The sequence below is a fragment of the Grampus griseus genome (assembly GCF_964374135.1).
Source record: "Grampus griseus genome assembly, chromosome: 7".
Classification (NCBI taxonomy): Eukaryota; Metazoa; Chordata; class Mammalia; order Artiodactyla; family Delphinidae; genus Grampus; species Grampus griseus.
In genome coordinates this window covers 69,036,086-69,054,515 of record NC_139001.1, presented here as the reverse complement: position 1 = coordinate 69,054,515, position 18,430 = coordinate 69,036,086, and the positions used below count along the sequence as shown (strand labels likewise).

Sequence of the window (18,430 nt, the reverse complement as noted above, 5' to 3'; positions counted from 1 at the left end):
ACTCTTGGATATCTGCCCTCAAGGTATTGTTTCAAATGAGCAGTAAACCAACTCTAAAGTAATCAATACATTTCATGGGCAGCTTTTAGTTTATGTACCCTCCCATATCATTTAGTATCAATTATCTTCTGAAAGTTCTCTGCTCTTTATACTTACTTATATGCATTTTCCTCCCAGATATTGATTCTATATCAAGAAATATAGAATGAGCGGCCCTTTCAGATCTTTAGATTGGGGTGATTGGGATTAAATTGCTTTCAGCAAATTTTAAACTTGCCTATTGCACCATGGAGTCCTGAAGACTGGAATAGGCTCTCAGGCTCTGGATAACTGGAGTTAATTGTGTTTTCATGTTGACCAAAAAGTGCTTACTCACTGACACACCAGGAAACTTCAAAGAGCTACAGGCAGGCAAATCCCTTACCATCAACACTTTATATAAAATGGGTCTTATAGATTAAGCCTGTGATTAAAGGAAAAGTTTTCAGAGTCAATAGAAATGTCTACATGCATGAGCACAATATAAATTGTGACACACTCAGGGCCTTGTCAGGAGATAAAAACGTTAAGTTATTTAGCTTGAGAATGAAGAAACTAAACAAGATTGAAAGGAGATTTAATAAATCTTCAACTGTATGGGGGACATTATTACATAGACAATATCGTCAAGCTGTTCTTCATTTCTAGTGAGATCAAAATATGAGATTAACTTCAGGATAAGGGATTTAGATTAAGCTGACAGAAGAACAGCTTGACTGTTATGGTTCTGATTTTAGAAAAAGTCACTAGGAGAATAATGAAGGACATTGCAGTAATAAATTATCACCTATCTATGAATGGTTTATTGTTCTGCAATCAGCCAGAGGAGTCAACAGTTAGCCCAATTCAACAGATATTTATCAACCATGATTTGCTAAAAGAATCTGCAGTTTGATAGAGAAAAAAGACAAATGTACCAATAACCACTGTACAGGGCAGATTTTGAAAATAAAGATCTTCCTTGATTTACAATGGGGTTACAGCCCAATAAACCCATTGTAAGTTGAAAACATCATAAGTTGAAAATGCATTTAATATATCTAACATACTGAACATCATAGCTTAACCTAATCTACCTTAAACATGCTCAGAACACTTACATTCGTCTATGGTTGGGCAAAATCATCTAACAAAAGCTTATTTTACAATAAACTGTTGAATATCTCATGTAATTTATTGGATACTGCACTGAAAGTGAAAAACAAAATGGTTGTAAGTGTATTGGCTGTTTCCCTCTTGACCATGTGGCTGACTGGGAGTGGCGCTGCCCAGCATCACAAGAGAGCGTCACAGCGTATTGCTAGCTGGGAAAAGATCAAAATTCAAAATTTGAAGTATGGTTTCTTCTAAATGTGTATTCTTTCCACACTATTGTAAAGTGAAAAAAATCACAAATTGTTTCATTGTAAGTCAAGGACCATCCGTATAACAACGGGGAAGTGGCTTAGGAATTCAGGAAAGAAAGAAAACCTATATTTTTGAGGAAATCAAGAAAGAGTTCACACTGAATATCACTGAAGATTAACCTTGACAAAAAAATGTAATTTAACGGATGAAAAAGTGGTGTGGTATAGTTGTGTGTGAGTGTGTGTGTGTGTTTGAGGATAGGGAAGTAAATTCCAATTAAGGAAAGGATATAAGCAAAAACACAAAAATGATGTACGTGAAAGAGAGGGTAGCTGAGTTCATTTGAAATATAGGGCAAGTTAAAGCTAGTAGATGCTCTCCCCTTGGGAGAGAATCCAGAGGGAAGAGGGCCAAGAAAGAACTTGGATTAAGAAGGCAAAAGGAGGAAGAGAGTCATATGGAAAATGCTCAAATGCTAGTTCATTAACTCAGTCATTCTTTCAACAAATATTTGTTGAAGACCTGCTGTGAGGCAAGCACTGAAGCTTCAGGTGACTAAATATTTCCCATGGGGCTTGTGATCTACAGGCAGATATCACTGATTAAATGATGATGCAAATCATACGGAAGTACAGCTGGAATAAATGCTGCAAAAGAGAGGAGCTGATGCGGAAGGCCAGGTTAGGGTAGTGAAGGAAAGGATGGTATGAGATAAGACTGAAGAGGTAGGCATAAACCTACCCTATGGAGAATTTAGGGAATGGGAAGTCTTTAGAGGGCGTTAAATATGTGGGTGACATAAACATACCTGCATTTAGAAAAAAAAAAAATCACCAGTGGTCCAGTGTGGAGAATAGATGACAGAGGGCAAGTTGGGAAGGTGAGTTGAAATGTGTTTCAGTATTATGGTAGCTTGGTCCAGAGTTGCGGCTCTGAAGATGGAGAAAAGTGAAACAATAGAGACCTAGTTTGAAGAGTAAATGGATGTGTTGCAGGTGCCACTAACAAGACTTGTTACCAGGGTGGATGAAGAGGTTGAGAGATGGTTGGTTCCTAGATAGATCTGTTTTGTGCAGTTTATAGAATGGTGATGCCATTTAGAGACACGGCAATTGATGGAGAGAGAGGTTTCCAGCGGGACATCATGATTTCAATTTAAGAAATGTTGAGTTTGAGCTGCCCTTGCGATTTCAAGTAGATGGCTTAATAGGCATTTGGATATATGAGACTGAAGCTCAGATGATCTGGGATTAAGATATAAATAGGTACATCTCCTATGTGAAAATATAATTAAACTATGGGTATAAATGAGATTACTCAGGGAAAGAGTATGACATAGAATAAGAAAAGAAGAGGGCCTAGGATCAGGTCTTGAGAAACACTGTTGAGAGCTGTCAATCAGAAACCATATCATTAGCTACTGAAAAAAGCAAAGGATTTGCCTTCTTAAAATCTGAATAAAGTTTATCCTTGAAATCAGAAGTATAATGAGCATTTAAGTAAGAAGAACTGATAACAACATGTTCTGCATTTAAATTTTAGAAAAGAATGAATTACCTTTCTCTCCTTCACTATCAAATGACAATCTCCTTCTGCGTAGTTTACAGTTGTCTCCTTCAGAATCATTCATGGACTGGGATTGTAATAAGAGATCAGCCTTTGTTAATGGAACGTGAAGATAAAAATGGAAGATTATTCAATTTGAACACAATATATCATCAGTAAACTCTTTACTATTTCATATTATTTCAACCACTTTGAGATTTAATTATTAGATTGCAGGCAGATAGCTACAATACTTTGCTTAATGTTTTTCTCTAAATTATAAAATAGTCTGCTAGAATAATCCTAGTAGTTTCTCCACCTAATGGGGAAATCAGAGTTGTAGAAGTTATTTATCAGAAATGTCTGGGGATGATGTTGTCAACATTTAGAGACAACATATTCCTTCATGCGGAATATATTTTATGTAACTTGGTAAAGTTAAATAAAAATAATAATAATTTAAAAAATTGCAGAATCTGCATTACTGCAGAGAAAAAAGTGTAAACCAATTATAATTAGCTATGATGTTTAAATTACATGGTAATGATGGCAAGGTTAAATTTCACAAGAATAAATATAAGGTTGAATTCAATAAACACTATGCTCTGAACCCTTGATTATTTTGTTCCCCATTCCTCCTTCCTCCCTCTTGTAAACAAAACTGGAAGTTTCCAAATATTTTTTTGGTTGCTGCCTAAACTTTTTATGTAAATAAGTTATCTGAGGTAGATGCCTGTTGTTTTTAAAAGCAAAGTAAGAATGAGGCTGGTGATCTCAAACTGCAATTTGATAGAATTCTGAATTAAAATCATTATAAAAAGAATATACTCTTGGTAACGAACCTCTTACCACCTAATTATTTTTCAACTTTTCAGCTTTTTGAAAAGAAGTAACTATCTGAGCTGGTGCTTCAGGTTATCGAATGGTACTCTTGTGACCTTAAAATCTTTGTCTCTCACAGCACCCTGGGAATGACTGTAACTCCAGGGAGAATGAAATATACCACGTTTTACCTAACTCTTGACTTGAGGATCTTTTATTTGTTAGCATTAAAATACACTGGCAAGTGTCAAAACATTTGGTTTCTGACAAAAAAGTATTTAGAATTGGAGTTGGGGTTATGAGGTTTGGGGGGAAGGGGATGGAGGAATAACCTAGTAATAAATTGTGGGCTGCAAGATAAAGTCTATATTCTTAGAATACTCGTAGGTCATAAGGAAACATTTTCATAGTGGAAGAGGGTGAGGGATATAAGGGTTACACCCTCAAAATTCATCCTAGGTGAAATCATATGTAGAATTATTTAAAATATTATTTCTAGTAGAGTGAATGTTCTTCATTCTGTAGCATTAATTTTGACTCAGGTATAAGCCTGATTAATTTATACTTCTGCAATTTAGAAATTGTGTTAAATATGGGCCTAAATTTTAAGAGTTTAACTTCTTCATAATTATTGAAAAGGTATCGGTAAACAGTTTATGGTGTAAATAATAGCTGAGAGAATATTTTAACCTCTTTATAAGATAAACTCTTCTAGGCAATTTTCAATAGACTAGAATCACCCATTTATTACAAATAATTGTCACACTTAATATAAACCAAGGCTATTATAAATCAAATATGTCACCCAAGAGTTCCTAAAAGGTCAAATTTAATTGAACTACCTAAAATTATTCAATATACTTGAAAGAAATTAGACTGAATTCCTTCTCTATAATTGAGAAATTCCAATATTAAGTTAGCTTTTCCTTTCAAATATTCACAATTGCTTAAGTTTTTCTACACTAGTCCACTTGATCTTTCAGAGGTATCTGGGCAATCCAAGAATAAAATAAAATGTCAGAGTACAAAAGTAAGCAGGCAACATATACCTTTGCACTTTCATGCCTTAGGTTGAAAGTCAACTCTAGGTTTGTGAGAAAGTGATCAGAAAACTCAGGATACATGTCCAAAACCTCTAGCAAGTCTTCTCTCTGGATCTTATGCAAGTCACAGTACGTGAGAGCTCTTACATCTGCATTAGACTTTCCAGGTTTGGCATAAAGATGAACCATTTCTCCAAATATATCATTTTTTCCTAAAAAAGATAAAAGGAGAAAAGGAAAAAAAGGAAATAAAAGGAATCTGAACTTAATGTTTTCCTTCTGAAAGTAGAAGGGGACCACTGACCAATCCCTGAACCAAAAATTTCATAGGTAAGACCCTACAGCCAACAGACACTTGGGCAGCAAAATTCCAGTACCTCGTACTGGCTGCCCCAGTCATGTTTGTTCACTGACCGGAATTTTGTCTCTTAGAGCACTGGTCCTGGTATAATCCCCATTACTTCCTTGCTTTGATTCTTTGGCTAAGCATCTGGAATGCAGCAAACACGGCTCTAGTCTGCTATGCCACACATTGCTAGAAAAGAGTCTTGCCAATAGTAGGTGTGGTCTAATTTTGTCAACCTAGGAATATGGGAAAGGCTGTGGAGAGTCAAATTTTAAAACTTTCTATCTCAGGATGGTCTCGGGAGGTGATGCCAAACATGGGGTTTTGGTGGAACTCTTTTAACACTTAGAGGACTAAGGGTACAATTTGAACATACCCTGTTTCCTTTAGTAACCACTTTTGGATTTGCCCTTAATAAAGTTGCCCAATTGTTTAATAAATCTAGTTACATTTTCTCAAAAAAAAAATACAGTCATGCTTTTTTACTATATGGCCTTATGGCCTTTCTTCTAAAAGTGTGCCCTTCCTGCTTTTTTGCCAAACCTGGGGTTATTTCACTGTCTGGCTTCTGATGGGCACCCTCCGCATCCCCTCTGCCTAGCCACGTGTCACCTCTTTCCTAGGTGCCCTTCAGTGACGAGGATGATAATGACAGCAACAACAAACGCTGAGGACTAAGTAGGTGCCAGGCACTGTGTCAAATGCTTAGTTGTATTATCTCACTTGATCCCCAAAATAACCTCATGAAAAAATTACTAATTATTATCCAAATTTTATGAATATGGAAAGAAGATTAAAGAGAGTAAACGGATTAGGTCAAGGTCACCTTCTTAGTTGGGTGAAGTAAAGGGAGGGAGAGAGTGGCCATGACTAAATCCCATGCATTCTGACTCCAGTCATAATCTTTGCACCCTTGATATATTTCATCTTCTCCCAATATTCTCCCTGAAAGTCATGGCCACTTAGATTTTTCTGTCTCTGAATGTCAAGGCACTTAAAAATCATACCTATGGAATACATGCGTAATGACTACTGATGGATTCTTGATTACATAACTTTTAAAGGTAGTCAATGGCAGCGTAAAATGTACCTTCTTACATATATCCTGAAGCGTCTTTTCAGATTTAGAAAAAACTCCCTGGATCTGTTACTGTAGTTTTTGGTAGACAAGTTCATATATACCCAACTATGGAAACTACCAAGACTTTTAAACAATAATGTTCATGTAAAAGAAAAATGCTGTAATGTTCTTATTCTAAATGTGAATATAACGGGGAGAAATCAGATGCCATATCTTTATAAGAAAAATTAACATTGGAGAGAATACATTAACTGTAGTTTAAATAAATACTTAGCTTTTCAAAATAGAATAAATAATCACTATTTCTGAGGATTTTAAGTGCAGATTTACATGGAAATGGAGACAGAAAAGGAGAATCTCTTGAAATTCTTTATAGTTTTGATATTTCAGTATAGATATTATCAGAGAAAAGCTCTGAACTAAATTCAGCATGAGCTCCGTATTTTAATTAGCTACGTGACTGTAAATGAGCAAAGGGTAAAAAATTATTATTTTATAAAGCAACAAGGCTTGTTACCTTCCTGTAGAAGTTAGGGATGGCTGATTTGAAGATCAGGAATGCAATGATGTGTGTTCCTTCCCTGGCAACATACTAGAGCAAACTGTCAAAGCCAAATCTGGTGAAAATCCCACTTTATTGTTTAGCTGCTAAGTGATTTAGAATATGTTTTTAGCCTGCTTATTGGATCGTAAACCAAATTGTGCATCTGGTCAATTTTGAAAAAATTTTCAAAAGGCTCTCATAATAAAATTATCAAAATAAATCGGAATCTCTCAAACATCTTCATTCATGTATTGGGTCCTGTGCTATGCCCATTTTGGTTCTGCGTAGCAGTGAAGAAAACAGACAATATCCTTGTCCTTTTGGATGTTAACATCAAGAGTCAAGTGAAAGGAAATCACTGACTTATTTGCTTCTTATTTAAATAGAACCAGATTTAATCTGCAGGAAAAAAGAAGTGCACATGTTCACAGTCATTGGGGGTGGGTATTCTCATGGGGAGACGGAGGCTTAAACATACTGGCTAGGGGATAGGAGAGGACAACAACTGAGCTAGTTTCTCTCTGCTCCCTTGTTCTTCCCCATTGTTCTAATATTCTAAAGAAATCTTACAAGTTCGCAATGACTAAATTTATTTTTGAAGTGGCAGATTGGATAGATGGACTTTCTTTTGCACCCAAACCAGTTTAACTTATTACTAATTTTCATCTCCTCACCACTTTTATCCCTAGGTGTTAAGTTTATAGCCCTATATTACCCAGGTAAGGACTCATGTAATTCTGTTTGATGGGACACAGCAGGTAAAGTGCACAGCAAGTAGATGAAATTCATCAACATATAAACCCACTTCATGACAGGGCATTGGCACATGCTAGCAAGTATGCTTACTACGTATATATTTTATTTAAGGTGATAAGATCTCAGCATGAATCCAAGATCCTCTAACATGAAAAGGAAAATGCTGACTATTTTCATATATCTGGCCTCAAAAGCTTAAGTAGGTGCCAAGATGGAAGCATTTACACACCAGAGAAAAAGTGAGACAGTCAAGAAAACATATTTTCTGCAAGGTTAATTTGATTTGAATTGAATTTTAAATAAAGCTTTAAAATCACTCATCAGTCTTAGTACTCATAAATAAATAGGAAAGTCCTCTTTTCTATCATTTTAAACTATGCATTGCACTAGCTAATAACTGAATTTGTGACTATCCAATTCTAAAACACTCACCCAGAATAGCTACCACAATGTCATCTTTGAGGATTTCAATGGAGCCTCTGGATAAGAAATAAAGTGCAGTGAGGACGTCCCCACAGTGAACCAGGGTATCTCCTGGAGGTGCATGGGTGGTCTTGAACTTCATTGCCAAAGCTCTAAGGCAACCTTTACTTGCCCCTCGAAAGGCTTTGCAGTTTTGCAGCAAAGTCTGGTTGAGATGTAGACAAATGTCAGCTTGTAAACATTCTGGGAAACCCTTTAGGACCTGAAGAAAAAAAAAGAAAGAGTTTCATACTACCGGCGCACAGGGTTACCTCCACCTGAAATAAAGTATATTTCGCGTTCACAGAACTGCAGGTGTAGTAAATGTCACCAAGGAGTTTTTACAATGCTTCTACCTCGCCTGCCTTAATGAATACTTGCTTTGCTGAACATGTCAGAATTTTAACTCAAATACTTGTTCTCTGAATTAACTGCAGGCATTCAGACGCAACACAAATGCTGTCTCATTAAAATGTAATGCCTACAACGTTTCACACTGCTTCTCATTTCCTGCATTGTTATGTAGCACCATACTGTGCACAGATATAATGCAATGTGACGATTAATAAGACATAACTAATGAAAGGTGGTACAACTAGAAAGACAACCTTTAGAAGGAATCTCAAGTCAATTTGGACTACTATCTCTGGTACACATCTTCGTTATAATTAGGAAAAATAATGATCCTGAAATAGCCACGGTATTTGTGTCATATACCAGAAAGTGTCATATACCATACTGTTAGACCTTAGCTAACAATACTTGGAATATTTATGTTTCATATGCACATTATTAGTACTAAATATTTTGATAAGCACTGAAAATAGAGAAAGGGAAGCAGAACAGCAAACGTACTTTAAAACTGTAGTTCAGTTTTCAGAAATGGAAATTGTGCCAGAAGTTACGATGCATACATAAACCTCCTAACAGCTCTACTGTTTTGACAACCTATTCAGTGACTAAATTAAAACTTGTAAAAAAAGATTAAACAATAGCTTGTGATGAGTGCTACTCAATTTAAATTGAATAAAATTTTATGTTATTAAAAAAAATGTCCAGTATACAATGGGTCAAGGATACTCAACTCTTCTGTATGTGTCTTAGCTATTTTGGGTGGCATATAGAAATTTTAATTCTCAGGTTGACTCTCTTCTGTCAGTAAAAATGAATCCATTTAAATATTCTTTGGAGTAGAGGGAGAAGGCCTTATATAGTGCCTAAAAATGTAATTTTAGGATTTCCTACCTTTTTGGGTCAACCTTCTTATTGCTGTCCACTATAGCTAAAAGTAATAATAAATTATTTGTGCAGATAATTCAAATGCATGTGGCCCGTAGAGAAACTTCAAATTAGATCATATTTGAGTTAACTCACAATTTTTACTATGTTAAAGATTAAAGTAACTACAGGGATCCTGTGTCTGCAGGACCACTGTGTGATGCAATTGGTCAGACTGATTGTGATGAGATACAAAAGGATCAATGAGAGACCTGAAACATGACAGCCACTGTTTCCAGTCTTATTTCCTTCATTGCAGGGTCACCCACAGAAATGGGTCAAGGGTGTTTAAGAAGAAAAGCCACAGAATATATAAATTCTGGTCATGAATTTGCCACAGGCTGATGCTTGTGCAAGTCACTTGATCCATCTGTGTTTCTTTGCCAGAGAATAAGAGCCTTTGCAATATTGGAATTCGTCGTAAGTTACCAATAAATAGTGTGTTGATTGTAGGACCCTGCTCATCCAGCTCCAATCAGCCACAGAAACTCAGACTTTTACCTTAAAGTTCCTGTATTACCTGGCTCAGACTCCCAAAAAAGGAGCTCTCCTCTGTCTGAGTTCCTAGGCACTCCTCTGAAACCTCTCCCCTTAACTGTAACCTTCAGGCTTCACCTCCATGACTGGACACCGGTCCGATTGCCTGCTTAGACTGGAGACCTCTCCAGAATGATGACTTGTCTTTGCCCATTTCTGCCTTTGGAGTTGGAGACTCTTTTCCCACGCTTTGCTGGGATCACAAACAACCCAGCTCCTCTCATGGAAGCAACCCTCTAGTTTGCTGGTCCTTCTACCTGTCTAAACTAATCACATTCAATTCTTTGGCACGTGATGCTAGACTAGAGTTAAGCTAGGTGTGGACACTGTCTTCTGAAATGGGGCCACTTTATTTGGAGGTGCTATGTTAGGAACAAACCCCAGTTCACTGGCTTCTCTGCATATGATTTACTTTTCCTGCCTGAAGCCCACTATTGTGGTCTCAGTGTAACTCTCAGATGTCCCCATACAGATAAAAACATAAAGAACATTAGCCCAAGTAACAGATATGCCTATTTTTCTCTTAGGGTTTATCTATAAAGGCATTTTATATTTCACATAAATGGAGATATTGCTACCGTTATAGTAGTTGGAATGAGAATACTGAGCTTACAGCTGTTATTTCTGTCATTTTCCTGAAGTTTCTCAATTATACTTTCTGAATATAGCCTGGTTATAGAAGGAAAAATTGTGCACATGTGCGTGTGTGTGTGTGTGTGTATGCATGCTTTGAATTGGAAGATGCAGATGAGATGATGAAATAGAGGTAGGGGTTATTCACTTCTCTGGGTGCGATATGAGCTATGGAATCAGATAGGCATGAGCTGAAGTCCTAGTTCCATCCCTTACTAGCTGTGACTTTTGTCAAGTCAATTAAATTTTCTTGAGATTCAGTTTCCTTTATTGTAAAAATAATATCTACCTCACAGGGTTGTGCCCACAATTAAATGTCATAATGAATGTAAATCATCCTGTGCATTGTAGATGTTCAGTGAAAAGTGTACTTCTAGCTTTTTCTGCTTTTTTTTTTTCTCACACATATTTATTGTTCCTAAAGAACTGTTGCATTCTCTTTGCTAGAAATTGAGAGATACATGCCCAATGTGTTCTTTTCGTTGGTCTCTTTGGTGAGTAGGAAATTCACCACTAAATTTTGTGTTCCATTGCCTCAAGAGAGTTTAAGAATTCTTTTCCCTTTCATCTCTCTAACTTTTGTTTCCTGTTTCTGACTTGTGTTAAATATTTTGGTTTACTTTCACTTAGGTTTTCACTGTGAATTGTCTTAAATCCTTTTTGAGAGTGGTCAGTTACTAAATCAATGTACAAATATGTTCTTGGAATTCCAATATTCTTAGAATCATCCACAAAACCTTAAGAGTGCTTGAGAAAGTTTTTCAACATCATTCTCAAGGGTCTTTACTATATGTTGTCAGCCCCTAACACTCAACCTATTAGGAGTGGCAATCACTGGAGAGAATGACCTCTAATAGGAGGTACCATAGAGTTCCATGGAGAGGACTTTGTTTGCATGCGGGGAAGATACACAGATCTTAGCATGAAGGACTTGATTAAGTAATTCTCCTGTGTTAGCCCTTAACTGACTTTCTTAATTTTCTTAAGTGAGTTACATAGATCATTCAGGTAAAACTCAATAGAAGTTAAGATTTAATAATGGAATCTCTTCCTAGCCCAGAGGTTTGGATGTCTAAAATAAGTTAGCAGCATCGGAATCTGGCTATGCCTAAGTAAAGGGATTTTAAAGTGGGAGTTATAAGAGAGGGAGCTGTATTGGAACAGAGGTAGAAGAAGATTGAAAGGAGTGGGTAGAAAGGGTAAGTTTAAGTGGGTATTTATCCAAGGCACCCCTTTCCATTGGGCCCAGCCATTTTACCTTTCTTGCTTCCAACGGATAATCCTTTTTTTGTCAGGTTTGGTTCCTCTGCTAAATTACCTAACTTGGAACTTCCTCATTCAGCACTCAGATAGTGGCATTTTACCAGGCCTAGCAGATCTGGCTAAAAGACTATCTATGCCAAGTACACAAGTACAAACCAGGACACAAGCTGGTTTAATGATTATTATAGTCATGTTGCTACCCTCTATACAACCTTCTAGTTTGTCAAGCTCTGGAGCTGCTGTGAGGGTACTTAGCACCTTTCACTGTGCATCTGGAGCCATTGTTTTATGGAGTTAGCCTGTTTTCAAAGACTAAGGAGCATCACCCAGAATTAGTTTCATGGCCTGCAGCTTGGAAAAGCAGTCCTCATTCTTTTAGCAAATATTTATTAAGTATCTACTGTATACCGAGCAGTATGCTTAGCATGAGAGCATAGCAATGAATAAAACATGTTCTGAAAATATCCCTGGTCCTCAAGCCTCTAAATGCTCAGATTAAAAAAAATTATAGGGTTAATCAGAATTTCCCACATTTTCAGCCAAATCTGGACATCTATAATGCACATTTACAATACTAATTGTTGTTCAAAGGAACCCTCAAGGGAACAGTTAATTTAAGGTGAGTAAAAAGCTGTAATTTCACTTTTCTAAAGTTCCAGAACATTTTTTTCAAGGCTGATAAAAATTCCATATCTTAATTATGATATAAAGTCACTTGAATATTTTATAAATGTAAGATTAACTTCCCTTTACTTGAATTTAGGTAGACAAAACTCTGTGGAACTCTCAAATTATGTAAGACAAATGAGACATTTGTTCTTTTAAGTGAGTATGGAGTGTTTTCTGTGATTATTAAAAGAAATCAATCCCATAAGTTAGCATTAGAGAGCCCAAAGTTTAGGGACATTCAAACAAGAAGCACCCAACAACCACAAAACAAGACAGAAGTATTAAATCAAAGTAAAACTGAAGAAATTATACAAAGAGAGAGCAAAAACAGAAATAACTATGCCATAGAAAACATCTATCAAACCCTATTATTCCTTCCTCAAATTTAAGATACCAGATTCAGTGTTTGCTGTTTCTTAGCCTGGATCGCAAAACACTCTCTTTTGGTGGTATGTACACTTTCTAGGTTATGTTGGAAGAGCATCAACAATTGAGTTTTTACCAAAAAAAACACCCTCTTCCATAGTGTTTTGAAGTTTTGTATTTGCTTTTGAAAAAAATCAAAATATATTCTTTAATAGATGCCCCTTATCTAGATAGTATTGGGAAGTTGACCATGGTGAAATGAATGGTTTCTGGTTTGTTTCACTTAGCACAGCTGCGGAGAAGGACATTCCTAAAGAGACGCTAAAAAGGGCACATTGAGAAAGACAATCTGAGTGTGGCAAATGGTTCCCCTAAATAGCAAATTAATCATAGAAACAGCTTTGGTAACTGTGATAACTGACATTAGGAAATATTCTGGGGAAATTCATTGGGTCATTAAATACATGTAAATCTTGACAAATTAAAATTAATCAAAACACAAATTAATGTTCCTTATGAAACACTAAACCTCAAGCATGATTATTAAGTAGATTATGCAAGAAATACATCAAATCTTAAATTTCTGCCCTAGAGTACAACCTTAATATTTTATAGCATTTTTGATTCTAATAGAATTATTGCTTGCTATGTGAGCACTCTAGGCTTGATAAATCTTTAGCACTTAAAAGTGCTTTTTGTTGTTTCTAGAAGTTAATATTCTTTTTGTTGTTTCTTGCTTTTTGTTGTTTTTTTGTTGTTTCTAGAAGTTAATATTGCTTTTTGTTGTTTCTAGAAGTTAAACCTTGCTTTTTGTTGTTTCTAGAAGTTAATATTCTTCTTTAATGGATTCCATAATTTTGAGGTCATCCCAGATTATATTATTTCTATGATTATGGTTTATCATTAAGTGATAAGAAGCAGATATTTTTCATATTTCCTCGGCAATTACACATTTAACCACTAATCAAGGTAGGTAGATTCTTTTAGTAGTTTTAAACATATAAATATATATAGCTCTAGTCTGAAGCTCAAATTGCTTTTTCATCTACTTTCTTATTTTACTTTCATGCGGCTTATTATTTTATTGCATAGGGCCATCGTACCTGGCCAGATTGCTGGCAAAGCAGGGCACTGTAGAATCCATGACTAAGGGCTTTTATAAGTCTTGGGAAAATTAACTAATTTTCTACATGCAACTTTTCAACATATATCATATGGTTACATCATTTAGGAAAAAAACATATGAGCAGAACAAAATCTTACTGCACACAGACATGGAAAACAATGTCATAAATCCTGAACAAGTTCTGGTGCAAGTAAAGGTTCCTTGAAAAATGAAACAGAGTCCTCCCTCCTGCATCTTCCCCTCCCCTCTCCTGCAGTTCCCATCCCCAGTTAACAGCATAACTATGAGATGTTCCTTTGCTTTCGGAAGGACACAGTCGGGGCCTAGGATGAGTTGGAGTGTGGGTGAGGATGTGCAGGCAGAGGGGATTTATTACTTTTGCATACATATTCTTGCTACTCCAACTCTGGAGCCTTCTGCTAAATCAGCAAAAACCTGACTTAAAAGGATGGGTTAGGATTTCTGAAATACGGCCTCAGGGGAAAACCTTGGAACTCACTAGGGTTTCTAAAGGTAACAGGAGGGATCAGCATCCTGAGAAGCAATTTGAGGACCTTCCCCTCAACTGCCCAATTACTTGAGAGAGGGAATGAAGGAGGGGATGGACAGAATTTAACCACAGTGGATGAATGGACATTTTTGCAAATACTTTTTTACAAGTGGATTGATTATAGATGATCTGAGCTTGCTTACAAAGTAAGGAAAAGGGAGGTGCAATCTGCCAGGCGATGAAAAGAGTGATTTAAGTACCACTTCACACTTGATATACCATTTTGAACTTGGATCTAGTTTTATATTTCAGAAAAAATTTCTCATGTATAATATTTTAAAATCAAATCTTCTTTTGATTTATCAACTTTATATAAGGAATATAGAATGGTGATTTCCCCATTTTTCATGTGAAAGCTGAAGTATAAGTGCATTAAGGGATTTTATTTGTGGAAGAATTAAGACTCCAAACTTACTCCAGGATTCTTCCAACTATTGTGACTTGCCATAGCTGTTCATCAGATTGGATTTCAAAAGCTGCTACTAGTATGGTGAAATACAAAATGTTTCCCACTCATTTTATTTATTGGTTTATCAGTAAGTAAGAAAGAATAAAAATGTAGCATAAATGCCATTTTCTTTTTGTACCAGTTAGGGAATTTGTTCCTCAGAAAGATTAAGGCTAGACAGCAATTCAATTGCTTTCTAAGGAAACTGATGGTTGTATCAGCAATTATATAACTTTTGCAAAATAGCAGAAGCTCTCAAAATAGTAGAAGTTCTCTTCCTCCACCTATTAGATTCCGCTTCTGTAAACTATGTTGATTCTCGTTACCCAACGCTCTGAATGTTACATATTGTTGTGTCCCTACACGTTTCTACTTCTACCAGTTGGAGTTACAAACCAGCAGTGTATGTTCTGAAACCTATTTATGTCAGCTGTACTTGTTCAAGAAATTATGTAATTCAATCGTACTACACATAAAAGAATGAAATAAGTACGTGTAAAGAAAGAGAGCAGGGTTGCCCCATACCCACGAAAATAAAGCTAAATGTTTTGGAAAACCTTTATAAAGGTGAGTCATTTTAAACAAATGCAACCATAGATAATTTTTGCACTACATGTGAGTGCTTAAATATTTATAATAGTAGAAAAGTTTATACAGTCCCTTAACTCTGACTGTAATCCAAAAAACAAGAAAAAAAATTATTAAAATGCGACTAAAAAAATCAGAAGTATGTGAAAATTAAGAACCACACTCTATGATAACCTTTGGATCCAAAAAGAAATAATTTACAAAGCAACAGAAGGAGAACATTTCATGTCAAAACCCATGGAACCACAGAAAAACTTGCATTGAAAGGAAAATATATAGTCTTAATGTCTTAGATATTACAGAAGGAAAGACTCAAACAATAAAAAACCTTAAAACAACTGTTAAGAATAATAGGACAATACAAAGAAATAAAAAAGAGGGTAATGAAGGCAAATTCTGAAAATGAAAAGAATAGTAGCAAGAATAAATTAATCCAAAGGCTAATTCCTTGAAAAAGATCCAGTGAAATCAATGAATCTTTCAAAGGCCTGCTACAGGAAAGAACAAAAATATACAAATTTAGCAATGATAAGGCAGATGTACCTACTTATACAGAAAAGACTGAATAAATGAATTAAAAGAGAATCCTACAAGCAATATTGTAACAACTTTGAAAACCTAGATGAAATGGATGAATTTTTCACAAAATATGAATCACCAATATTGACTAAGAAAGAAATGTAATAAATAATTACTGTAGTAGAGTTAGGGATTAAAGAACTACCATTAAAACCACCAGGACCACATGGCTTAACAGATGATTTCTTTCTAACATTTAAAGAGCGTATAGGGAGACTTTCAAGATGGCAGAAGAGTAAGACGTGGAGATCACCTTCCTCCCCACAAATACATTAGAAGTACATCTAATACGACCCAGCAATCCTACTACTGGGCATATACCCTGAGAAAACCATAATTCAAAAAGAGTCATGTACCACATGTTCATTGTAGCACTATTTACAATAGCCAGGACATGGAAGCAACCTAAGTGTCCATCGACAGATGAATGGATAAAGAAGATGTGGCACATATATACAATGGACTATTACTCAGCCATAAAAAGAAACGAAATTGAGCTATTTGTAGTGAGGTGGAAGGACTTAGAGTCTGTCATACAGAGTGAAGTAAGTCAGAAAGAGAAAAACAAATACCATATGCTAACACATATATATGGAATTAAAAAAAGAAAAAGGTTCTGAAGAACCTAGGGGCAGGAATAAGAACACAGATGTAGAGAATGGACTTGAGGACACAAGGATGGGGAAGGGTAAGCTCGGACGAAGTGAGAGAGTGGCATGGACATATACACACTACCAAATGTAAAACAGATAGCTAGTGGGAAGCAGCCGTATAGCACAGGGTGATCAGCTCGGTGCTTTGTGACCACCTAGAGGGGTGGGATAGGGAGTGTGGGAGGCAGACACAAGAAGGAGGGGATATGGGGATATATGTATACGTATAGCTGATTCACTTTGTTATAAAGCAGAAACTAACACACCACTGTAAAGAAATTATACTCCAATAAAGATGTTAAGAAAAAGGGAAAAGTAAATAACAATAAAGTGGATTTAAATAATAAAAAAGAGCTTATAATTATAGATCAATATCACTATAAAATAGTTGCAAAATTCTAAATAATTTACTAGCTGATAAACTCAACAAAGTATCAAAAAAATCTATGACCAAGTAGGATTTATTTGAGGAATGCAAGGAGATTTTTAAAGTATTAGTGTTAATGGTGAAGCTATTTTCATAAAGTCAGCTATTACTATTCAAAATTATTTTGGAGAATCTAATGAACTAATAAAGAAAATAAATAGTATTTTTTAAAAAAGAGAATGAATTTATCTCTTTTTGTTGCTGATATAATTGCATACCTAGAACATCCAAGAGTTAATCGAACAAACAAAAAAAGAATGAGGCAAATAATTTGTTAAGGTGGCTATAAGGAAGATAAATAGTTTATATATTATTTATAAGCAGGTAAAAATGGAAATGTGTAATATATTTCATTTGTTTGACTAAGCTATATAAATTTAAGAATAAATTTAATAACAAAGGTAAGAATTTCTAAGAACATTATAAAATCTTGTTGAAGGAGATGTCATTTTTTAGGATCTAAATCAGTGGCTCTCAATCCTGGCTACATGTTAGAATAGAAATATAAAAATACTGATGCTCTGACTTAGCTATAAGCAATTCTGGTTTAATTGTTGTAGGGTGGGTCTGAAGCACTAAAATTTGTTTAACATATTTCAGATGATTTTAACGTGGGGCAAAGATGAGAATTTAATATTGAAATTTCAAAATTATGTAAAAATTAATATAAAATTCATAGAAAGGAAAGTGTTAGCAACAGGAATACAGTCCATTCTCTATCCTTGCTGAGGAATACCGGGAAAGAAAAGTGACCAGCTAATGACAAAGATTAGTGACCTGCTCCTGGCAAGCACACTAAGGGTGTGGGGCAGCTCCTATCTATGGAGTGTTTTTGGCAGGACGTGTCTAGTTTAAATTGCTTATGATAAACAAAACTTTCATCAGTAGATTTTGGTGTTTTTTTTACCTTCACCTTAGATCATTTCATTTCACATTATTTAAATCCTGTGTTTGATTAGGATAGTGAACAAGCTGTGACAAAATTCAGTGTATGTTAGATTAACTAAAAGTAATGTTGCATAGAAGTTTTGCAAAAGAAATGTTGTCTGGTTTTAACATATACTATCGACAGGGAAATACAGCATGACCTGGCTGTGAATGGTGTTAATAACCTGTTCAGGTAGAAGTAGGTGTGATAAAGATCCTGCTGCCCAACTTTAAAGAATGAGCTGCCTTTTATCTATCTTCTACCCAGAACTAGACTTTTCTCTACTGTTTCTTCACAGATGATACAGAAGTTGGGAAGTATTCAGTCACAACCATCCACTCATCCACCAACAATTTCCCATTAAAGTGAATCCCTGTGTTCATTCCTCACTCGTAAGAAA

At 35.6% G+C, this 18,430-nt stretch overlaps 1 protein-coding gene across 2 annotated transcripts in view; it reads right to left on the bottom strand.

Moving 5' to 3' along the window:
• Positions 1-18,430, bottom strand: part of KCNH7 (potassium voltage-gated channel subfamily H member 7) — a gene marked incomplete at both ends in the record, with an annotated part of 452,727 nt that overhangs the window by 19,869 nt on the left and 414,428 nt on the right. The window contains 3 exons of one of the 2 annotated variants that reach the window (XM_082658650.1): positions 2,944-3,019; positions 4,797-5,008; positions 7,956-8,208. In XM_082658650.1, coding sequence (XP_082514776.1) covers positions 2,944-3,019; positions 4,797-5,008; positions 7,956-8,208 — 541 coding nt within the window. Of the gene's footprint in view, positions 1-2,943; positions 3,044-4,796; positions 5,009-7,955; positions 8,209-18,430 lie in introns of both variants that reach the window. The other variant, XM_082658649.1, reaches the window with a different exon arrangement.